The sequence below is a fragment of the Lithobates pipiens genome, unplaced genomic scaffold (genome assembly GCF_037356315.1).
Source record: "Lithobates pipiens isolate NorthernLeopardFrog02 unplaced genomic scaffold, aLitPip1_a1.2 Scaffold_18, whole genome shotgun sequence".
In the NCBI taxonomy this organism is placed as follows: domain Eukaryota; kingdom Metazoa; phylum Chordata; class Amphibia; order Anura; family Ranidae; genus Lithobates; species Lithobates pipiens.
Genome location: NW_027507758.1, coordinates 352,815,121 through 352,840,612, shown reverse-complemented (window position 1 = coordinate 352,840,612; position 25,492 = coordinate 352,815,121). Strand labels below are relative to the sequence as shown.

General features: G+C 40.9%; 1 protein-coding gene across 1 annotated transcript in view; it reads right to left on the bottom strand.

Moving 5' to 3' along the window:
* LOC143988159 (putative cation-transporting ATPase 13A5) overlaps positions 1-25,492 on the bottom strand; it is a 171,535-nt gene that overhangs the window by 111,912 nt on the left and 34,131 nt on the right. The window contains exons 3-8 of the mRNA XM_077487486.1: positions 18,573-18,710; positions 12,895-12,965; positions 12,735-12,815; positions 2,678-2,747; positions 2,101-2,235; positions 1,909-2,002 (exon numbers count right to left, since the gene is read on the bottom strand). Coding sequence (XP_077343612.1) covers positions 1,909-2,002; positions 2,101-2,235; positions 2,678-2,747; positions 12,735-12,815; positions 12,895-12,965; positions 18,573-18,710 — 589 coding nt within the window. The remainder of the gene's footprint in view (positions 1-1,908; positions 2,003-2,100; positions 2,236-2,677; positions 2,748-12,734; positions 12,816-12,894; positions 12,966-18,572; positions 18,711-25,492) is intronic.

The following is a 25,492-nucleotide window of genomic DNA, read 5'->3' as shown; positions in this document are numbered from 1 at the left end:
TGTCAATAATCTTCAATAGTGACACTAACACTTTGATCAGTGGTAATACTGTACAATGACACTGTACTAATGACATTGGCTGGGAAAGGGTTAATATCAAGGGGTTAACTGTGTGCCTATCAACATGTAATGTGTGCGGCTTTTACTTTACTCTCTGGTTCTTTTTTTTCTCCCTGCTTTTCAGGGAGAAGAAACAGCCAGATCGCTTTTCCTATACACGCAGAGTTCTGTGTGTTTATAATCAGAGAACTCTGTGTGCGACTGGATATAGCTGATCAACTGCCAAAATCATTACCTGAAATCAGCTGCCAAACTGGACACAGCACAAGTTTGCATAGGTGCCTGCAAACCCAGAAGAAGGAGCCGATGTACAGTTATGTGATTGTGCCTGCACTCGCTGCCTACTTGCAGTATATTTACTGTGAACGGTCAACAGATGGTTAAAGTGTATCTATAGCCAAAATGTTTTTCAGTTTTGAATACAGTAGGAAGTGGTTATATCCCTATATAAACATGAAGAAGAGAAAATGTAGTCTATAATGTTCAAAGTGAGAATATTGTAAATATGTTACAAGCAACCCCCACCCCCTTTCTTTGGACATGACTCACTCAATATTAAATTATTCAATTAATATTACAATGTTAAATGTTACAATGTTGTCAAAAAAGGTAAATCATCTGACAAGTTATTTTTCTTATTATCTGTGTACCGTGTGGGAACTAAGCCTTCAAATCCTGTCCCGGAAATGCAACAAGAAGTTGGAAGAAATCTCCCAAAGTGAGGGTAATTACCCTGTTAGACAGTTGTCTCTGAAACAGGTATCCCCTTTTTAAGATCTCTTCTCACCTCCTGATCAGGAAAACACTCTAAAATTTTGAATCCCCCTTCACTTTCTTTCTTAGTAACAATGTTTACCAGAATAAATAGATAAGAATCTCCCCAATGAGGACATGGTTAGTAATCAAATCATGACAAGGGGTCTAATTATTCCCCAATCTATTCACAATTTAGCCTAGAGATACACCTTAAGAGGTTGCCTTAAAATAGAAAAGGAGTCAAAATAAATTGACCATGAAGACAAGAGAAAATAAAACACTCGGTTACATCAGTCATCTCAAAATGACAGATAAGCAAATTAATAATGGAGTAAATAGTCAAGTAAACTGATGCATGCTGACTCGGCATGCACTAAACCTGAATACATTATTTATGCACACAGTTTTCTTTTCTAGGGAACATTAATATTCAAAACAACTGTGTTATAAAGTAAGAAACAACGGTGCACCTCCAGGTAATACAGCATGTGGGTATTGTAAGATACTAGTCTTTTACACTTCTTTCCTCTCATTAAATAACTGAAGCCATATTTTGGTCTGCCAGCTATTTATAGGATAATAATAAAAAGCTGAAGCTCAGCCCTAAAGTGATAGAGGGGGTCAGAAGAAGGAACCAGCACATGGTGGGATGCAGGCATCCAGCACTCCCAAAAGTCTCAAACACCAGAGACTTTTTGAGGATGCAGAGCTGAAACAGAGGAAACATAGAAAAAAAAAGGTTAATTGAAAATGTGAGTATACTGTATACTATCTTATATTGCAGGAATTGCTGCATTCAAGCCTTTAAAAACCAGATCAGCTAAAGCCCCCTTTACCCCCCCCCCCCAGCCCCCCTTAATATACCCGGAGCCAGCTCTCTTGCCCTTTTACTTCTATGTGTCTTAGATAGAGTAGCAGGCCTGGGAGCAAGCATGCACGAGTGCCTCAAAGCAAGTGAGGGCACTCAGAGAGGGGGGAGCCAGGAGCACCGGTGGGGGACCTGACAAGAGGAGGAGCTGGGCTGCTCTGTGCAAAACCATTTCAGAGAGCAGGTAAGTATCACGTGTTATTTTTTCCCTTTGAGTGTCTTACCTGTCTTTTGCCCTTTGGGTGTCTTATTTCTCTGAAGAACAGACACTAAAACATTGTTATGTGATTCCACCATATGATGCAATTTAACTGATTGCTATAAAGGTAAAGAAAAACAAATAACTTAGTTACCATCTGTGTATTTAAATGAAAGCAAAAAATATGGAAATATTAAAGTAACAGAATTATCCTTACCATCCTTAGCAAGTAAATTGTTGCAAGAATAGATAAAATGGTCATAATTAATATGGCCAAAGAATATTCTATATATCCAGTTGCCAGCCACGTACTTAGTGAATAAACTTCAAAAAAGTAAAATGGGTTCAAAATCTGTTAAAATAAATGTATAGAATTTATTGATTTATTTTCCTTTATTAAATTTACATTACGCTGACCATTTACCCTCAAGGTGCTTACAATCTGAGGTCCCTAACTGATAGTCATATAGAATCACATTGATTATATACTTTATATACTTTATTTGAACATGCAATTAATGATAGGTTTATTATGCAGATTTCTGAAAATATCCTTTATTTCTATAACATCCAAATACATTTGAACATGATAAAGAAAATGCTTAATGCTCTATAAATTATTAAATAAACTACATGCATAAACTACATGCATTTTATCCCTTTCCAACCAATTATTAACAATAAGGAATGTGGCAAAAGAGTTGCAGATTAAGTGCTTGCTCTTTAGGATATCTACTGCTGACACTCATGAAACATCCATACAAAACAAAAACAGAATAGATTAGTGATATTACCTCCTTAAATAACAGCTTCCATATTGGAACAATTTCTACTTCTATTGTGTTTGGTCCACAGAACTGTTGCCTACAAGTTTAAATAGGTAAGCAGTGAAAAAGAAAGCAACAAACGCAATACACAAAACATTTGCATAAAATAGTTCTATCAGTAAAACTTTAAGTAATGCTGTTTTGTATCTCAGCATATGTCTTATTTCTGTCATGATCTTGCAATTACACATCTCGGTATACAGTATCTTTGATTGGTATGTATGTATCATGTAAAAGGATTAAATGCAGGATGCAAAACCAGCAGGTTGGTTAATAAGCTACATAGCTCTGTCTGATGTTTGTCAGTGACCCAACAAGAAGTTAAAGTGATTGTAAAGTTTATTTTTTCCCCCCATAAAAATAACAAACATGTTATACTTACCTGCTCTGTTGCAGTAGATTTGCACAGAGCAGCCCAGATCCCCCTCTTCGCAGTTCCCTCTTCTGTGATCCTGGCCCATCCCTCCTGTTCAGTGCCCCCACAGCAAACAGCTTACTATGGGGGCACCCGAGCCGAGTGACAGCTCGCTGTGTCCATTCAGACACAGAAACCCACCCTGGCTCCGCCCCCACTCTCCCCTGATTGGCTGGCTGACATTGATTGACAGCCAATTGTGCCGCTGCTGTGTCTCAGCCAATCAGGAGGGATAATCTTGGATGGCTGAGACACTCTGGACAGAGAGGGACCTTCAGGTAAGTATTAGGGGGCTGAGGGAGACTGCTGCACACAGAAGACTTTTTATCTTAATGCATATAATCTTCTGCCTTTACAACCCCTTTAAAGAATAACACCTGATGTATTAAGCCCAGACTGTAGTGAGACTGAGTGATCCACCTTAACCAGACTCAATTGTTTGTTGATAGGTAAAGCAAGAAATGATCAATCCAATTATATTGTTTGTGGATCAAACCCAATACATTATGAAAATATACCGTAGTAGCTCTAAAAGATATCTCATTAAAGCTATCAATATATAAATAAATTCAATTTCAGTGATGCTGAGGACATTGTCACAGGTACAGTGGCTTCTATATTTAGGACATTCCCGTTTGAGTTTAATATGAGCATAACTGTAGGAACTACAATAGCTGGATTCCCCATTGTGTGGTATTTGGACAGGATACAACATTTCCCTTTTATTAAAGGGGGCACTTTCACCCCCTTCCTGCCAAGTCCAATTTTCAGCTTTCAGCGCTATCGCACTTTGAATGACAATTGCAGGGACATACAACACTGTACCTGTATGAAATATATATCTTTTTTTCATACAAATAGAGCTTTCTTTTGGTGGTATGTAATCACCGTTGTTTCTTTTTTTTTTTTTGCTAAATAAACAAAAATCACGCTTTTCTTAATTTCTGTTATAAAAGTTTATAAATAAATAATCTTTCTTCATGAATTTAGGCCAAAATGTATGCTACTTTTTTGGTGAAAATACCCCACATTTATGTATATTATTTGGTCTGTAGGAAAGTTATAGAGTCTATAAACTATGGTATATATCTTAAAATCAATCAATCCTGATGTACTGTTCTTGAGGCCCAAAAACATACAAGTACAAATATCCCCCAAATTACCCCTTTTTTAAAAGTAGACAGTCCAAGATATTTAGTAAGAGAGATTGTGATTTTTTTGTTGTAATTTATTTGTCACAATTTTTTGGAAAATTAACAAATTCTTTTTTTTTTTGCACATACTGTCATCAGCACAGTACTGCATAATCAAAAAAACTTCTGTAAGAAGCTTGGCCCAACTCTTGTTTCATTAATATCTACCTACCTAGTTCGTACAAGTGGCGTATCTAGAGGCTTGGTACCCACAGAGCGACAGAGGTCCCAGCCCTAAAGAGTGCCGACAATCTGCAGGTGCTCCCATGTTCCCGTCCATGGATATTGCTTTGACCCGGGTGGGTAGGGCAGAGCATAAGAGAGTGACAGTGTGCCAGAGAGGTTTGAGTGGTCCAGACTGGTTGGAGGGGCTCAGGAGTGCTTGGGAGTGTTCGGTGCAGCCCGAGACCCAGGCTTAAGTAACAGGAGCCAAGAAGAGATAAAACTTAGCCGGTGAGCCCCGCTGAGCCCCATTGTGGTCCAAGGACACCCGCAGACACCCGAGACACTTGAGATAGTCTGAAGGGGGGAGCCATAGGCCCCCCAACAGAGGAAGTGAAGAGGAAGTGCATAGCAGATTGTTGGGTGGGCACGACCAGAGCTGCGGGGAGACTAAAGGACCAGCCACAACCATAATCAAAGCCATGGACCATAAATGAGCTCCCTGTCTCAGTGGTATGTGGAGTTATTACCTTGATCCCTGTTGCGGAGGTGTATGGCAATTTGGTTGGTGGCAGCTCTATAGATAAACTGACTGATGCGCCTGGAAAGGATTCTTTAACAGCAAGATCTTTGACTATTGTAATCTTATAAATATTAATCGCTCCTGCATACCACTTGACTTATATGACTTTTTGCTTGGCTTTCTCATTTGATTATTTCATAACATCAAAACAGATTATCTTAATTCTTTTAAGAGTAAAACTTTGTTCCTGATAGTATAAAAGCCTAGACCACATATAAACTGTTTAATCTGATTGGGTCGTGCATTAAGTCTGTACTAAGCTGTTTAACAGCAGAGACCAAAGAACCCGTTTGCATGACCATTTATGTTGTGAAGTGAACCATATGGATTAAAAATATTTATATAAAAATTGTATCAAAATAGAAGAAAATAAAAACTTAGATCTGTCCCAGCCACACTGGTGTGATGTTTATTTTTCCACCAGATACTACCAGATTCCCAGTTAGTGCACTGCACTTTATTTTATTGCTTGATCAGAATATTTAGGCTACTTAGTGCAATTGCACTGCTGCAGCCAGGGGAGGAAGGGTGCCAAAACAAACCAGGCAGTAAGTGGCAATCATAATTCTATGAACTCATATCTGATTCAAGATAAGGAAATCAAGCAGCTGGGAATGAAAATGAGACAACATCCCTACCAGTTGGGCAAACACATAAGAGAACCCGTATGGGAGAAGAAGAAAGAGAAGTAAGGGTTAAAGTACCATAAGAAGAGACTCAAAAGTTGAGTAAACCACAGTCTCTACAATCTAAGATCAATAAACGTGATGGGAGCTCATTAAATATTCAACAACAGCAATGACAGCAACAACAGATAATGGAAAAAGATTTGGAAAATCTGCACATACTGCCCACAAAGCAAGATATAGCAGATATGATGTTCCATCTGGAATCCATGATTAAAGGAGAGCTGAGTGCAACAAGAACGGACATAAAGAATGTCTTACAAAGGATAGAAGAAACAGAAGAACACAAACAAACATAAGAATGCCATTTTGTAACTGCGAGAGAGTAGAGATGGAATGGGTAGAGATAAGAAACATTCGATATAGACTTGAAGATCAAGAAAATCGGAGCAGACACAATAACTTAAGGATTTGGGGTCTCCTTGAATCTAGTAAAAACAGAAACTTAGAATGCGTAGTTCAGGAAGCATTCAATAACATATTGAAAAGAGAATTAATAACCCCTATCAGGTTTGAAAGAGTTCACAGAATACAAAGATTAAACAAATGTTTGATGGACGTCCCAAGGGATGTAATCGCAAGATTTTATCACTATGGACCAGGTCTCACAAGCCACGAGAAAATCTGCATTTATTGACTTTAGTGGAGCTAAGTTACTTATCTATATGGATTTGTCATCTGAGACACTAGCCTGTAGGAGGGGATTAAAACCCTTAACTAGACAGTTACAAAGGACATCGTCTATAGGTGGGGCTCTCCAGCCTGCCTGACTGCTGACAACTAGGGCTTCTCTGCAACATTGTGGTTCCCGGAAGACTTGAAGGAGTTCAATAGCAAACTAGGTCTGCAAAATGTTCAGCTGGAAAACTGAGAAAAGAAGCCCCTTGATTGGGGGAAGATAAAAGACAGATCATGGAATGAAGTATGAAGTTTAGAATTTAGGATTTGATGTATTTAGGGATAAGGTTGTGGAAAGTTTTTTTTTTTTTTTAGAAGAGATGGAAAGGGTGTTGGGTTGGAATTGGGAATGCTCGGGGGGTGCTGTGGAGGGGCTATGCCCACCTGGCCCTCCAGAACCACCTCAATTTTTTTGGGGGGGGGGTGAGGACCGGGGGTTGACATCGGCATATAAAAACCCCCAAGAAAAGTCCTGTCCAGCAGTGTGTCTGTAAGTACAGCAGCCAGGCTGGACCCAACATTGATGTTCAATGTTTATTTTGGAGCGGAGGGGGTGGGAGGGAATTAGGGGGTTCATGTTTGGTGTTTTGTGGTTTTGCTGCATGTTAAAAAGGGCATACTCCTAGAGTCTAGGTAGAAGTCCTATGTCATTATAAATAAGATTTATTTGAAACATGGCCCCATTTAAAATAATGTCCTATAATGTTAGACTTAGACTTAGACTACGTAAAATAGAACAATATCGACATAAGGCAAAACTTCCAATTATATCAGAAGAGGGCGCCGAGTTGGACAAGGAAGATATCTAAAGAAAAAATCCAACAGGTAATCAAGAATATGGGGGCAGGTAAAAGTCCAGGCCCAGGTGAATTTACGTATTTTTACGTTAAATGTATGTATGCGTAGTTTAACTATTTACTTTCAGACATATATGAATTCTATTTTAGGGGCCTTTATATCACTTTATATCACTTATAAGCTTATGTTTAAGCTTATCAGCGTCAGCAACAGAGCTATATCAGGACAATTATTTGCGCCCTACTTAATAAACTTAAACAAGATCTGAATGGATATCCTGCTGATAGGATGTCCTGGTTCAGCAGAATAAGCGTGATTAAAATGATGACCCTACTAAAAGCCTTGACTATTTTTCAAACCCTCCCGATTAATATTCCCAGAGCCTATTTTTAAGACTCTTAGAGTATTAAATATTATATTTATTTTGAAACACAAAAGCCCTCGTATTTCCCAGAAGACATTGGTTAGACCTAATTCATCCGGGGGTCTGTCCCTTCCAGATTTTGGGAAATACCATGAAGCCACAGTACTGCAGAGAACAATAGATTGGGTTCATCCTGCTTACCATAAAAAATGGGTGCAACTGGAGGAAAACTTAAGCAAAGTGACCTTGGGCCAGATGATCTATCTGGCAGGGCAATACAGAGGTCTTGCTGAGGGTTTGACCCCGGTTATAATAGAGACATTAATATTGTGGGATAAAATACACTCTGGCAGTTCAATAGTCCCTTAATGCTTCTTTCAGGTACAAATTACTTCCCACCAGGAAAAGATGTATCTAAAATGGACCATGTTGGATTTTTGAGATTGAAGGACATCCTAAATGGGAATGCCCTTTGCTCACTTTCCAAATTACATACAACATTCTGCCTTGGGATGTTTGGAGATATAGACAACTTCAGCCCTTTGTGTTAGCTCTCCCAAAACCACTTTGCTCTGTTCATGAGCTTAGCCCTTGGGGAAAACTTGTGGACTGGGGGAGGGGGAAATAAACAGACATTGAATCTCCATATCTACATATAAAAGGTTGATTTTACCATCATACCATGGGTCGTCAGGCCTCCTAGAGGGCTGGGAACATGAACTAAATCAACTTTTACCAGAAGCATTGAGAAATAAAGTGATGGACTATGTCCATTCAACTTCAACAGACACTAGGATACAAAATGAACTATAAATTGTTAGCAAAGGGGTTTTATGTTCCAACAAAACTTGACCATATTAATCCTGATATATCTTCTCTGTGCTGGAGGGAATGTGGGGGTGAGGGAACACATGCCCATATTTGGTGGTTCTGCCCCTTGATTCAGACTTATTGGAAGGAGGTATTGAGTCTAATCAAGAAGATTAGCAATGTAGACGTTAAGCAGAACCCTTGGAAATGTCTGTTCCAAGCCACAGGTGACTCAAAGAAAAAATATAAAGTGACCATTACACCATTTCTGCTAAGCTCAGTAAAAGTAATAATTCCAATACAATAAAGGATTAGTTTAGGGAAGTGGATAGAACTAGGCTATAATGGGAGAATTAATATCTATACCGAATGATACTGGAGATAGATTCCATAAAACTTGGACTAGTTGGCTTGAGTTTAAACGGTCCCCAAGCTATATGAGCTATATGGGTATCTAGACTGGTCCTTGGGAGATGAGGGGGGATACAGAGGAAATCCTGTGAGGGGGGTAGTGAAAGATGATTGAAGGAGGAGAGGTGGGGCATATTTGGTATTGGATTACCCTCTGCTTTCCTCTGACCTCTCCTGTCTCCATGTCTCTCTCTATCCCTCCGCCTCCTCCCTTTTTATTTTTGGAAGGTGGTGAGGGATCAGAGGTATGGGTGGAGTTGAGGAGGCACTGTATTCAGGTGTCTTGAGACACATTCTACAATAGACACGTTTTAATAGATATAAATATAAAATTGATAAGAATAGAGATTTATGGGGGTTTCATGGATAACTTTTGGGTGCTGGGCACCTTTGATAGGGGAAACTGGGGAACATCTCATATGTAGGGCCTTCCATGGCCCCCTTCCTACACAATAAACATTATTGCTAGTAAATATTTTCATCCCTAAGTGGGGAGAAGGGTGGAGGGGAGGGAGGATAGAGTAAGGGAACACGGGTTTGTGTGGAACAAAGGAGACACCGTATATAGTTGTTTTGGGACACTTTTTTCAACAGATGGGGGAAAATGAGTGGGGGAAAATGTTATTTAATTTATTTATTTTGAGGCGTGTTTGTTACTTGTATTGATATGTTAGTTGGTGATTGGGAGTGGAGATGGGTACTTTTGATAGGTGAGATCAGGGAGTGCCCCTTAGGCAGGGCTCCTCTGGTGCCCTTACACAATAAATCTAGTCTTGATCACTTTTTTATTCTTGGGTGTTATATGTTATATGGTGTATAATGTCTAGGAGTAACATATATTTATATTATATATTTATATGCTTAATTTGTTGGTAAGTCCTGATGTATTATTTTTAAGTATGTTATGTATGTTTTTTCTTTTGTAAAATCAATAAAAAGAATTTGAAAATTAAATAACTGGTGTGGTGGTGATCAGGAACATTGTATTATTCTGGAGAAGTAATCATGATTTTTTTTTTTACACATTATGATTGCTTATACCAATGAATTTCATTCAGTAAGTATTGATGTAAATATCTGTGATTGGCCACAGCTATTCACATGGTACAGATGGGCTCCGATTGGCCCTGTCCATGTGATCATTTTGACCAATCACAGCTAGGAACACATGTGTACAAAATGGTTGGCATGAAAGGAATCCATTCATTGTTTACAACTGTCATATGATCTCTCTGTGATTGGTCACAGAGATCACATGATACCGGTGGACACCGTCAGTGACAGATAACGCCTGCAGAGCAGCCACACGGCTCCATGCAAGGTACATTCTGGGAGGACTGGAAGTGGTTCAAAAATAACTAGAGGTAAAACTTTTTCTTAGATTTGGATGAACTGGTAAGGGGTTAAACCCATATCATATTTGTATTGCTGTCTGTATCTCCAGTAAGGAGATACGCGCTCTCTAATTGCCTTGATGCCACTGAGAATGAAAGTAAGGGCTAATCATAAATTTGAAGTTGCCACCACATACAGAAATAGAGATGAAAACGTCCAATGGGGGCACTTGTTTCTGTGACAACTGTCTAAAAGGGTATTTCCTCATATTGCTAAATACCCTCTCGCTGTCTGTTGAGTCTACAGGACAGGAAATGAAGGGAGTTCCCCCTAACTAAACACAGTTGGCTAACAAATAACTTGCAGTTTTAACCCTTTCCTAATCTGCCCAAAAGGTAAAATGATAGTGGAGTTCCAGCCAAATTAATATATATATATATATATATATATATATTAATGTGCTTAAAAAAAAATATATATTTTTTTAAGAAAACTTTTTTTTTTACTCACCTCTAAATGCCTGTTGCTAGGGGGTCCCTCGTAGTCTGCCTCCTTCAGCGCCTGGGCTCCTGACGTCACTTCCCTCTGTGCAGGAAGGGAGGCCGCCTCTCCCCCCTCCCTCTTGTGACATATGACAGGTCCCAGATGCTTGGTGTGTTCCTGGCTGTGAAGCCACAGCCGAGCACCCACAGTTAAATGTTGGCGCAGGCGAGTGGAGGGGGAGACGAGCAGGGCTTTGACCCCCCACAATGCAGGACCCTGGGACAGGTAAGTGTCCGATTATTAAAAGTCAGCAGCTGCAGTATTTGTAGCTGCTGATTTTTTTTAAGCAGAACACCGGTTTAAATATACTTAAACAACAAGCTAGGATGCCTTGATGTATTTTAAAGTATAATGGCATGTGATTTGGTAAGCTAATTATCCTTTAAATCAGAGGTCTCCAAACTGCAGCCTGTGTGCCAGATGTGGGCATTTGCTTGCCTTTATCTGAACCTCGGGCCACTGTTCCTCTAACCGATAAGAGGCATTATTCTCCCCACTGTCAACAAGGTTAACGCACCATTCCTCCCACTGACACAAATGATGGGACACTGTTTTTTCCACCGGAACCAAAACGGGGCACTATTCCTCCCACTGACACCAACAATGGGACACTATTTCTTCCACTGACACCAATGATGGGACACTGTTTTTTCCACCGGAACCAACAATGGGGCACTATTCCTCCCACCGACACCAACAATGGGACACTATTTCTTCCACCGACACCAATGATTGGTCACTATTCTTCCCATTAATACCAATGATTGGGCATTATCCCTCCTCCTACTAACCAGATGTGCTTTGTTATATTTTACTCCTACTGTTCACCACTTATTTTACTAAATAAAAATGAAGTACTAAGTGTACTAGTGAATACGATCTAAAGGAAATATGTTGTTTGCATCTGTGGTAAATGATTTATCTATGATGTTCTAGGCAGGAATGATGAAATAGCTTCTGTACACAGCATAATATCGATACATACACACAAATGTTTTAGTGCACTTGCCGACCCTCGCTGATTTCCAAAGACAGGTCCAAGTTTTTAAAGCACATGATATGTTATATTAAAAATATGATATATTAAAATCCTCTTACTACATAGATGATTAAATTGCCATTCAACAGTTTGATTGAAAACACTCACACAGTACCAACTTTTTTCTGGAAATAATTCTAAAATGTTAACTGCTAAGGACATTTTCTGTAAGGTTACCACAAGATCTGGTGCAGAATTTTAACACTATACAATCACAATTTTCATAATGAAATGTTATACTCATAAAATTGTGAGTACGGTACTTAGGGATCATTTACTTGTAGTTAGAGCCCATGGGGGAGATTTACTAAGAGGTATGCACTCAGAATCTGGTGCAGCTGTTCACGGTAGCCAATCGGCTTCTATTTTCAGCTTGTGCAATTAGGCTGTGGCAATGAAGACTTGAAGCTGATTGGTTTTTATGCACAGTTGCACCAAATTGTGCACTCCCTAGCTTTAGTAAATACCCCCTCCTGTAATTTAAAATGTCCAGAAGAACAATAAGGGAGTGGAATCAGAGTGATCATGTTATAGTGTTTCTATAGTCATTTTTTTTGATAGAGTAGGGAAGGCCAGGCTATTTATTTAGCTGTATGTACGCACTTGGAAAATTTCCCTTCATTTCCCTTCCCAGGGACAAAGCAGGAAGCTGAAGGACATCCCCTTAAGGGAGGGTAATTCTCTGCTTAGACAGTCTCTGGAATTTCCCCTTATCTCTTTTCTGTGGACAACTATACAATTTACTATGCAACTATACAATTTTGGATTTCCTTTAATGTCCTTTCCCACTGACAATGGTCATATATACAAAAACTTTGGGACACAGACAGCAAAAAAAACTTGGAAGAGGTTCTAACCCCACACTCTATCTAAAACAAATTAGGAAAAAAATATGTTTTGCCTCGAGATACACGTCAAATGCATCCCATAACTGATCTTTAAGTGCAGTCTAGTACACATAAAAACGTGCACTGTCTAAATGCTTCGTGTTCCACAAATAAACATACCTGGCATTCTGTTCCTCACTACTTAAACCCATTCCATATTTTTTATGAATATCAGAACATGAAAGGTTTTCTTCCAGGACTCTAAACCAAATGAGAAAACACATGTTTACTTGATTCAAAAATTATGTTGACAAAAACAACACAATGCATATAATCTTACCCAGCTTTCTGAAACCTGGATTCTAGTGTATTCCAAACATAGCGGGTTTTTTGTACCCTGATGCAACGCACCTGCAAAGTTATTCAAAATTATTAAAAGACTAAGGAAAATATAGGTTACCTGTAAATATAGTACAACAGCGATATAAATACTTAAACATATACATTCATGCCCTATATCATTTTATATGCATCAGAGAGAGAAAAACTTGTGACTTGATGAACAATTGAACAATCAGTTTAAATACTGAGCTCAGTCCACAGAGAATCATGCAATCCATAAATTACTTTAGCCTTGTTTCCTAAGTTGTTTGATTTTTTTGTAGATCAAACAAGTCCACAAGTTAATATTTAGTGCACCTCCTGATTTAAACATTCTTACGTTTGATTTATGTACTATGTAGCTGAGCTGCACTGGAGTGTGACTGCAACTATTGTACAACTGACACAAAGCCTATGTATGCACACCTTAATGTGGATTCAGTAAATGTCAGGCAACCAGACTTCAGGGAGCCCATTAGTCGCTCTAAAGGTTATTATCATCCAGAGGACATCCAGATGTCATCATCAACCTGACCTGACAATTTAATTTAAAAACAATTTGGTGAACATTACTAAAGTTTTAGTGTCAAACCCCATTGAAGTCAATAGTTGCTGATTCTGCTGAATGTCAAAACAACAATAGTGGCCATTTTCTAGGCTAATAGGCAAGGGTCTATCAAACAAATGGAATGTGGACAAGACACAACCATGGGGAACATTTATGAACACGCATTATTATTTTTTAAATTGCATCCAGCCGGGGAGCATTCATTTTAACAATGCCTAAAATGAAACAGCAATATTACCAATACAGCAATGCAATGTTTCCATTTTGAAAATGTCAACGTTTTTGAAAAGGAAACCAAACAAAACGTTTCTCTATCTTTTGGATACAGTAGAGAAGGTTTTTTTTTATAGTTTTCATCCCCAATAGGAAGCTTCTCCCTGTTTCCTGTCCAAGAGTCATAAAAATGAAGTGGGATCTCAACAAAGCTAGGGGAAATCCCACATTTGACAGCTGTCACCAGAACAAATGCCCCCATTGAGAGATTTCTCCTTGCCTCCCTTTGGTGAAAAATAATAATATTTATATTTCCTCTCAATTATTGTATTAGCCCTTGTACACACGGTCGGACATTCCGACGGAAAATGTCCGATCGGACTGCGTTGTCGGATAATCCGACTGCGTGTGGGCTCCATCGGACTGTTTCCGTCGGAATATCTGACGGACAAAGTTTTAGAGCTGGGCTCTAAAACTTTCCGACAACATGATCCAATCGGACTTTGTCCGATTGTGTGTAGAGAATTTCGATCGGACAAAGTGCCACGCATTCTCAAATTCCTAGACCAAAGATATTGGCTACTAGCCTGAACGTAGTCCCGTTGTAACGAAATAACACCATCACGTTACGTACGATCGGATTTTCCGAAAACTTTATCCGACCGTGTGTATGCAACACAAGTTTCGGACAAAATCCGACAGATTTTGTTGTCAGAATGTTCGACCGTGTGTACAAGGGCCTAGAGTCACAAAGAAAGGAAGGAAAGAGGATTTTCCCCATTGGGGACATATACAACACTAAAAAAAAACTAAAATATCTTACTTTCCACGTTCAATTAGCTAAAAGGGATTCATAATTAGTTATTGTGTACAACTCCTGCAAGTAACTTTACAATGTGCTACTGTGCATCACTAGCTAAAACCTTTAAATTATACAACTGGGATAGAGTCAAAAACCTTTCCATATATCAGCAAAGATGAAGACTTTATAGTGCATATAAATGTTGATTTAAAAAAACATACAGTAATATCTCAGATTGCGAGTAACACACTTAATGAGCGTTTCGCAATACAAGCTATTATTCTTTTTAAATCCTGACTTGGTTTGTGATCGTTGTCTTGCAAAACGAGCAGGCTTCAAGCCTCTGCAGTGTGCAGTACCGCATTTGACCAGGGGTTTTGGGGGGGGGGGCGCCAGTGACATTCAGAGCCACTCGGGTGGACTTGGAGCCACTCGGAAACACTCGGTTCCCGAGCCTCTCCGAGCGGTTTCCGAGTATCTCCGGTGCCCCCCCACCTCTGGCCACATGTGGTACTGCATACCATAGAAGTCTCTGTGGAACAAATTATTTGATTTTCCTTTGACTTCTATGGGGAAACTTACTTTGATATATGAGTGCTTTGGATTACAATCATTCTTCTGGAACAAATTATGCTCATAATCCAAGGTTCCACTGTATTGCTTTTTCTTAAAAGAGCCACCAGGTCAAGTGCACTGGCAATAGATGATTGTCCACCAACAAAGGGTCTACCAAATATTTTAAGCACACTGTGCAGCTTAATAACCTGTATGTCTTGCTCTAAATGGAAAACAGCTGTATAATCAGTCGATATGCAAATATTTTTTATTTTTTTTAACATAAATAAAATCTAATGATTAACTAATATAGTTTATAGGAAGTAATAGGGAAAAGAAATCCCTTAACTTGAATTACCAATAACATAGAAACAAATCAAGGCCAAGGCCATCAGATACCACTGGCACAAATCTCAAGGTTCCCAGAAAAAAAGGACCAAGGTCCTATGTATGCTTGGAATTATATCACAGTGTAATGAACCCTGATTTCGTTTGGCACACTGTATGTTATGTCTTGCTGGCTTTCATCAAGTACATTATAACTGATAACAACTTCACCTAATTTGTGACTAAATATTGATGCTAAAGAGGAACTCTTCTTCCAGTTACATACTAAATAATACAATTATGTATTTTGGAAAAAGAATAACACTAATTAATAATATTTAACTTTGCCTTAAAGGCTAAGTTCAACTTTTCCAGAAAGCAGCCCATGCAGTTAAGAGACTATAGTAGATATTAAAAATCTGTGCAGCTTTGTAAAATGATCATAAACTTTATTGTTTTACTTGTAGGGCATTTGTGTCCCCTTAAGCAACCTTGCTAGAAAAACTCCTAGTTAGCAACCCCCATGTCCTGACTTGTTGCTGGGATGTGAAAACAATTGGATGCTTACTTCCAGCATCGCAGGAGTGAAAAACATAAAGGTTTTGATGTCCTAGCAACGAGGCAGAACATGGGGCTTGCTAACTAATGGCCTACAGGTAAAACAATAAAATTAATGATTATTTTACATGCTGCACATTTTTTTAATATCTACTCTGACTCCTTGAATGCATATACTATTTTCTGGAAAAGGAGAACCTTTTAGCCTGTGAGAGATTCACATAGACATCATACCTGGTGGGAATTAAATCCATGACCACAGGAATATAAAGCAGGACTGCTAGAATTCATGTAAGGCCTCATGCACACACAAAAAAAAAAAATCCCCACTTGTATACTCTTGGTAAATACATTTGCAATAAGAAATTAAACCAATTTTGCAATTAACATTTGAAAAAAACAAATCGTGTGAAATGATGTGAAATAAAGAAGGGATAAATACATAAATAAAAATTGATAAATTAGTCCATATCCTTGTATCTTTATACATGCAGAATGTGATGATCAATCATGCAATTTTAAAAGTGCCAAGTACTGTCTCTTTAAATAAAGTGCAAATTGTGCTCCCCTTCAGTGTCCCCACTCACTCACTGACTGGTGTGGACTCCTATATTATAGGAATCACAAGCACTTTATATTGTCCTGGATATGCTGGAACATGTAGTCCTCTTTCAATTGAAATCAAATAAATTGTATCACCACAGGGTGGCACTGTGGATACACAGATAGATGTGTGCCAATATCCTAGCTATTTGGAAAGTTAGTGTACATTGTTGAAAATTGACTTTATAGGCACACCCATGCGCATCATATTTCTTTAAAACCTAGTTTCTTTTATTTTAACATCATTTAAAAAAGCATAAACACATATATTTTTTAAAAGATCGCGTGACAACTAATTTCCTACAAAGCACCCACACCACCTAATTTCACCAAAATTGCATATATAAGAGTAAGATGTAACTTAAAAAAGAGGACACAGTGTTATACTTAGATGCAATTTATGGTTTTAGGCATATTGTAGGTTTCTCTACATGTTGCGTGCATAAGCGCTTCTTCAGGATCTTGAGGATAATACAATCAGCATGATAGCATCGAATTATAAAAGCAGATAGCACACAACCATGATCACATGGCTGCACAGGTATTTCACCAGATACTTTGAATATAGATCAAAAGAATTGCTTACATACTAGTATCAAAGGTAAACAGCCAGGAAAAAGGAAGGAAAAAATCAGCAGAAAATCTGATAGTGTGTATGGGGCTTTAGACAAAGAGAACAGCAGTGGAGGCATAGCCACACAAACAAACCAAACCATGAACTTCACAGAATTAGAGAAAACATCTTCCAAAGAGTATATTATGACTCTCAAGTAACAAATATAGCCATTGCAAAGCATCCAACAGGCTTAATCGCTTGCAGGCAAATATGAAGAACATTCGAAAATGCCACCACCGCCTGTGTGCCCTCCATGTGGTGATGTTGTGTAGAGCCTTTTGCTGGTTATGTTCCTCAATGATGTGTTTTGACATAGTATTTTTACTCATAGGAGGACATAGAGAGAATGGCAAAAAAGATCCAAATAGCTTAATTCTGTTTATTAAAATAATGGGCAAAGTTAAAAGCAGTTATAGTCACTTGTGCATGAAGAAACGCAAGCAAAATGCCGAACCGGAAGTTTGCATCAATATGCTTCTAACCGTCTGGAAACATGACAACTCGCGGTCATGTGATGCAGTTCGCCCCTACCACAGGGCGTTTTTAAAGGCTATGCTGAGTGGTGTGATGTACTTACATGCTATAAATTCCTTCTACTTCTTCCTTCTTCCCTACCTTTATTTAAAGAGATAGCACTTTATTTAAAGAGACAGCACCTGACACTTTAAAAATTGCGTGATCAATTATCACATTCTGCATGTATGAAGATTCAAGGATATGGAATAATTTATGAATGACACATGTTTATTTATGTATTTATCCATTCTTTATTTTGCATAATTTCACACAATCATTTTTTTCAATTGTTTGTTGCAAAATTGGTTTAATTGCTTATTGCAAATGTATTCACCATGAGTACACAAGTGGGGATTTTTTTTTTTTTTTCTGCTCTTAAACTTCCCTCTATGTCAGGGATATGCCATTAGCGGACCTCCAGCTGCCATGAGACATAACAAGACTCTCACATCCACAACCATAACACCCAGAGGTAGAGGCATGATGGGACTTGTAGTTTTGCAACAGCTGGAGGTCCGCTAATTGCATATCCCTGCTCTATGTTATCCTATGTGTCCATAGGATAACAGATCAGCAGAGGAGTTGATCAGCAGAGGAGTTTAGCAGAGGAGTTTATAGGCTGTTTTCTGAATGCCCTGAAATCATGTTCAGGTGCTGGAATTCTCACCACAAAAACCGCTGGCATATATTTATTTTAATGGCCAGAATAAATAAAAATTCTGGCCAATGAAATATGTAAACTTCCAAACTCCAAATTCTGTTAAACTCGGCTAAATTTACCTAAACTGTTTTGAAACGCAGATTTTCTCCTGTCAAAATAAACAGTGTTTACCAGAAACCAGTGTGCATGAGGCCTAAAACTGGTGTTTAGTTGCTCACCTTCTGCTCGGGCTTCCACAATAATTTATGCAGTTTGGAGTTCTCTTGTGATGTATCATCAGTCTGAGATATAGTATGGGACACATCTGATTGATGTATCCATGTCACTTTCTTCTTTGTGTATTTCTTAAATTCATCCTGGTGAAAAAACATTCCATACTATTTGTTAGTTCTGTAGTAAATAATGCCCTAAACTAATTTCACTTTGGCTGTATAGTAATTTATTAAAGCATGTCTATGGTCAAAATGTAAAATTATATATTAATTTCCACATTATATTTCAATTATTTCTAACCTACTCCTATTAGTATGAATGATCTTGAAGTTTGTAAACTTACTTTGTGAAGATCCTCACACATTTACTTCCTTGAATTCTGTGATTTATTATGTCCTGTGAGTAGGCTCTGCATTGTTGCAGAATTCACAGAACAGGTGCTCTGTCAGATTAGGCGACCTGTCAAATTTTGTAACGGAAGTGACGTTTTGTTACGGCCATCTTGGTACACCCCGCATTCACCTACAGTATGGCTACAGTGAGAAGACAACATGCGGACATATTTTTACACCCATCGGAGTCTGGCATTTCACACTTGTTTTTACCAGTAAGCTCAGCTTATATAGTGAAATACAGGATTTTGCAATCCGTCTGACTCTTTTGATAATTCATTTTAAAAGCATCAGTGTTCTGTCAGATTAACAAACCTGTGAGATTAGCAGACTTGCCACTGCTTTTAAAATTCAACATCAAAAGAGTTCAAAATACTGTATTTCACGATATAAGCTGTGAAATGCCAGACTCCTAAAAAGATGTCCGCTTGCCACCTTCTCACTGTATCCCTACTGTGGGTGACTGCAGTGTGTACCAAGATGGCCGTGTAGGAATGTCTGACAGGTCATCTAATCTGACAGAACACCTGCCTTCTGAACTACAGAGGTGCTGAGGGGAGTTTAGGGGACAGAATCATCACCGGAATCACAGCTTGCAGCAGCAAAGTACCATGGGATGTAGTTCTTAGGAACTGAATGTAAACAGCAGAAGTGAAGCTGGAAATCATGCAGGGAATCCAGTAGGTTATGGAAAGAGATGGCCAGCAGACAGGCAGAACTAACAACATGAAAGGATGCTTTTTAAGTAAGTTTATATTGGATTGTCAGTAATAACTGTTGTTATTATTGTCATTACTAGTGATGGCCGAACGGTTCGCCCGGCGGTCGTTTCGCGGCGAATTTCCGACTTTCGCCGTCCGCGGGTTCGAACGCCTTTTTCCGTCGTTCGCCCCGGCGGACTTACGTGTTTAATGTATACAAGAACTTTAACCTTTCGTGACACGTTTATCATGTGTTACAGGACAACCAATTGAGACATGACAGCTCATGGACACTTGGACATTCCCCCTAACCTATAAATACACCCGATCCGGTGGCCATTTTACATTCTTTCTTCTGTCACTGTAGGGAAAGGATCCTGTGTGGAGTAGGGACAGAGAAAACGCTAGCTATTTGGTACACAAAAGTTCTTTTCAGGACTGGTATAGGTGTTAGGTCAGCAGCCTGAGTTTCTTTTGTCAGTTTAGATAAAGGGACAGAGCGCTGTATGCTGCTATTTTAGGGACAGCTCAGCCAGATTAGTCTTTCTTCATCATCATCATCATCATCATCATTAGCTGTTACTATCAGGTCCACAAAAGAGCTGTTCCAGCTAATCGTTCCAGCCTACTCTTTTTTGCCAATTTGTATAGGGACAGGCAGGAAGCAGTGTGTCAGGCAGTGAGGATAATTTTAAAGACTTGCTGTTACTATTAGTTCCACAAAGGTTCTTTTCAGGACTGGTATCAGTGGTACGGTAATAGGCTTGTACACGTATAATATTCTTTCTTCCAAATATAGAAAGAATATTATACTTGACTGCTGCCCTTCTGCTGCAGTCTGCTAATCATTCACAACTCACTTGTTCCACAAAAGTTCTTATAAGGACTGGTAACTTGGTCTGTCTAGGGTGCTACGGTACATAGGCTTGGGTGCGGTACAGTCTGCTGTTCTGTAAGGACCGCTATCGGTCCACAATAGATAGGGTTGCCGTGCACTACTGCTGACCGCTGCCCTATACTGCAGCAGTCCTTCAGCGGTATAGGGACTGACGCACAGTCTGCTAAACACTAATACACAACCTGCTTGGTCCACAAAAGTTCTTATAAGGACTGGTAACTTGGTATAGGGTGCTACGGTACATAGGCCTGAGTGCGTTACAGTCTGCTGTTCTGTAAGGACCGCTATCGGTCCACAATACATAGGGTTGACGTGCACTACTGCTGACCGCTGCCCTATACTGCAGCAGTCCTTCAGCGGTATAGGGACTGACGCACAGTCTGCTAAACACTAACACACAACCTGCTTGGTCCACAAAAGTTCTTATAAGGACTGGTAACTTGGTATAGGGTGCTACGGTACATAGGCCTGAGTGCGTTACAGTCTGCTGTTCTGTAAGGACCGCTATCGGTCCACAATACATAGGGTTGCCGTGCACTACTGCTGACCGCTGCCCTATACTGCAGCAGTCCTTCATTGGTATAGGGACTGACGTACAGTCTGCTAATCACTAACACACAACCTGCTTGGTCCACAAAAGTTCTTATAAGGACTGGTAACTTGGTATAGGGTGCTACGGTACATAGGCCTGAGTGCGTTACAGTCTGCTGTTCTGTAAGGACCGCTATCGGTCCACAATACATAGGGTTGCCGTGCACTACTGCTGACCGCTGCCCTATACTGCAGCAGTCCTTCAGCGGTATAGGGACTGACGCACAGTCTGCTAAACACTAACACACAACCTGCTTGGTCCACAAAAGTTCTTATAAGGACTGGTAACTTGGTATAGGGTGCTACGGTACATAGGCCTGAGTGCAGTACAGTCTGCTGTTCTGTAAGGACCGCTATCGGTCCACAATACATAGGGTTGCCGTGCACTACTGCTGACCGCTGCCCTATACTGCAGCAGTCCTTCATTGGTATAGGGACTGACGTACAGTCTGCTAATCACTAACACACAACCTGCTTGGTCCACAAAAGTTCTTATAAGGACTGGTAACTTGGTATAGGGTGCTACGGTACATAGGCCTGAGTGCGTTACAGTCTGCTGTTCTGTAAGGACCGCTATCGGTCCACAATACATAGGGTTGCCGTGCACTACTGCTGACCGCTGCCCTATACTGCAGCAGTCCTTCATTGGTATAGGGACTGACGTACAGTCTGCTAATCACTAACACACAACCTGCTTGGTCCACAAAAGTTTTTATAAGGACTGGTAACTTGGTATAGGGTGCTACGGTACATAGGCCTGAGTGCAGTACAGTCTGCTGTTCTGTAAGGACCGCTATCGGTCCACAATACATAGGGTTGACGTGCACTACTGCTGACCGCTGCCCTATACTGCAGCAGTCCTTCATTGGTATAGGGACTGACGTACAGTCTGCTAATCACTAACACACAACCTGCTTGGTCCACAAAAGTTCTTATAAGGACTGGTAACTTGGTATAGGGTGCTACGGTACATAGGCCTGAGTGCAGTACAGTCTGCTGTTCTGTAAGGACCGCTATCGGTCCACAATACATAGGGTTGCCGTGCACTACTGCTGACCGCTGCCCTATACTGCAGCAGTCCTTCATTGGTATAGGGACTGACGTACAGTCTGCTAATCACTAACACACAACCTGCTTGGTCCACAAAAGTTTTTATAAGGACTGGTAACTTGGTATAGGGTGCTACGGTACATAGGCCTGAGTGCAGTACAGTCTGCTGTTCTGTAAGGACCGCTATCGGTCCACAATACATAGGGTTGACGTGCACTACTGCTGACCGCTGCCCTATACTGCAGCAGTCCTTCATTGGTATAGGGACTGACGTACAGTCTGCTAATCACTAACACACAACCTGCTTGGTCCACAAAAGTTCTTATAAGGACTGGTAACTTGGTATAGGGTGCTACGGTACATAGGCCTGAGTGCAGTACAGTCTGCTGTTCTGTAAGGACCGCTATCGGTCCACAATACATAGGGTTGCCGTGCACTACTGCTGACCGCTGCCCTATACTGCAGCAGTCCTTCATTGGTATAGGGACTGACGTACAGTCTGCTAATCACTAACACACAACCTGCTTGGTCCACAAAAGTTCTTATAAGGACTGGTAACTTGGTATAGGGTGCTACGGTACATAGGCCTGAGTGCGTTACAGTCTGCTGTTCTGTAAGGACCGCTATCGGTCCACAATACATAGGGTTGCCGTGCACTACTGCTGACCGCTGCCCTATACTGCAGCAGTCCTTCATTGGTATAGGGACTGACGTACAGTCTGCTAATCACTAACACACAACCTGCTTGGTCCACAAAAGTTTTTATAAGGACTGGTAACTTGGTATAGGGTGCTACGGTACATAGGCCTGAGTGCAGTACAGTCTGCTGTTCTGTAAGGACCGCTATCGGTCCACAATACATAGGGTTGACGTGCACTACTGCTGACCGCTGCCCTATACTGCAGCAGTCCTTCATTGGTATAGGGACTGACGTACAGTCTGCTAATCACTAACACACAACCTGCTTGGTCCACAAAAGTTTTTATAAGGACTGGTAACTTGGTATAGGGTGCTACGGTACATAGGCCTGAGTGCAGTACAGTCTGCTGTTCTGTAAGGACCGCTATCGGTCCACAATACATAGGGTTGACGTGCACTACTGCTGACCGCTGCCCTATACTGCAGCAGTCCTTCATTGGTATAGGGACTGACGTACAGTCTGCTAATCACTAACACACAACCTGCTTGGTCCACAAAAGTTCTTATAAGGACTGGTAACTTGGTATAGGGTGCTACGGTACATAGGCCTGAGTGCAGTACAGTCTGCTGTTCTGTAAGGACCGCTATCGGTCCACAATACATAGGGTTGCCGTGCACTACTGCTGACCGCTGCCCTATACTGCAGCAGTCCTTCATTGGTATAGGGACTGACGTACAGTCTGCTAATCACTAACACACAACCTGCTTGGTCCACAAAAGTTTTTATAAGGACTGGTAACTTGGTATAGGGTGCTACGGTACATAGGCCTGAGTGCAGTACAGTCTGCTGTTCTGTAAGGACCGCTATCGGTCCACAATACATAGGGTTGACGTGCACTACTGCTGACCGCTGCCCTATACTGCAGCAGTCCTTCATTGGTATAGGGACTGACGTACAGTCTGCTAATCACTAACACACAACCTGCTTGGTCCACAAAAGTTCTTATAAGGACTGGTAACTTGGTATAGGGTGCTACGGTACATAGGCCTGAGTGCAGTACAGTCTGCTGTTCTGTAAGGACCGCTATCGGTCCACAATACATAGGGTTGCCGTGCACTACTGCTGACCGCTGCCCTATACTGCAGCAGTCCTTCATTGGTATAGGGACTGACGTACAGTCTGCTAATCACTAACACACAACCTGCTTGGTCCACAAAAGTTTTTATAAGGACTGGTAACTTGGTATAGGGTGCTACGGTACATAGGCCTGAGTGCAGTACAGTCTGCTGTTCTGTAAGGACCGCTATCGGTCCACAATACATAGGGTTGACGTGCACTACTGCTGACCGCTGCCCTATACTGCAGCAGTCCTTCAGCGGTATAGGGACTAAGAGTTTTGTCACAGGGTGATTTAAAAAATGACAGGCAGAGGAAGAGGCAGGCCCTTCCGCAGGGGTGGTAGGGGTAGGGCAGGAGCAACAGCCTTGAGCCAAAGTGGGAAGTTGCAGAAGGTGCGTTCAATTACTTTAAAGGACGCACCAGACTTGGTTGAGTGGCTCACTCAGCCTTATTCTTCTGCACCCTCCTCATCCTCTCGATCTGCACCCTCTTCTTCACTCTCTGCTATGTGCACCCCCAAAGACACTACCACCAACAACACCACCACCACCACATACCTTCCGCTTGAGTGCAAATGGGGGCCTTCATGCTCCAGTGTTTTAATAGGGACCCCCGTATAAAAAGCATGAGGGTCAAGGACCAGTACTGGGTGGCAACGTACTTAGATCCCCGGTACAAACACAAAATGGCGGAAATGTTACCGCCGTCGCAGAGGGCTGTCAGAATGCAGCACTTCCAGGCCTTGCTTCGAGAAATGCTGCATTCTGCTTTTGCGTGCGCTGGCAGAGGAGCAATTCCCACTCCCAGAGAAGGATTTGCGGGTACCAATCCAACAGCGCCTGCAAGAAGAGGCCGGTTTGAAGATGTGTTGGTGACTTCGGATATGAGGTCATTCTTTCAGCCGACCCATCGACAGGTGTCATCCGGATCCAGCATCAGGGAACGCCTAGACCGTCAGGTGTCCGACTACATTGGGTTAACGGCCGATGTGGACGCTCTGAGGAGTGATGAACCCCTAGACTACTGGGTGGGCAGGCTTGACCTCTGGCCAGAGCTTGCCCAATTTGCAATCGAACTGTTGGCTTGCCCCTCATCCAGTGTCCTGTCCGAAAGGACGTTCAGCGCAGCAGGGGGGATTGTGACCGATAAGCGTACTCGCCTAGCTCACGACAGTGTTAACTACCTCACATTTCTAAAAATGAATGAGGCATGGATCTCGGAGGAATTCAACACATGTGATCAGTAGACCATGTATATGTCTATAAACAATTTTTGGAATCAAGCACACAGACCTTCTTAATTCATTTGGCTCACTTCCCTGACCCAAAAAAGCACACCGTACTATATGCCCCTACCCTCCTCTTTGAAGAGGTTGAGCGGTGTCATATTTCTACTGGGGCTGCTTATTATGAGGGGTTCCCACCATCCCTGTGCTGTGCTGACTTCCTCCTGGGTGTTCTTATTATGAGGGGCTCCCACCATCCCTGTGCTGTGCTGACTTCCTCCTGGGGGTTCTTATTATGAGGGGCTCCCA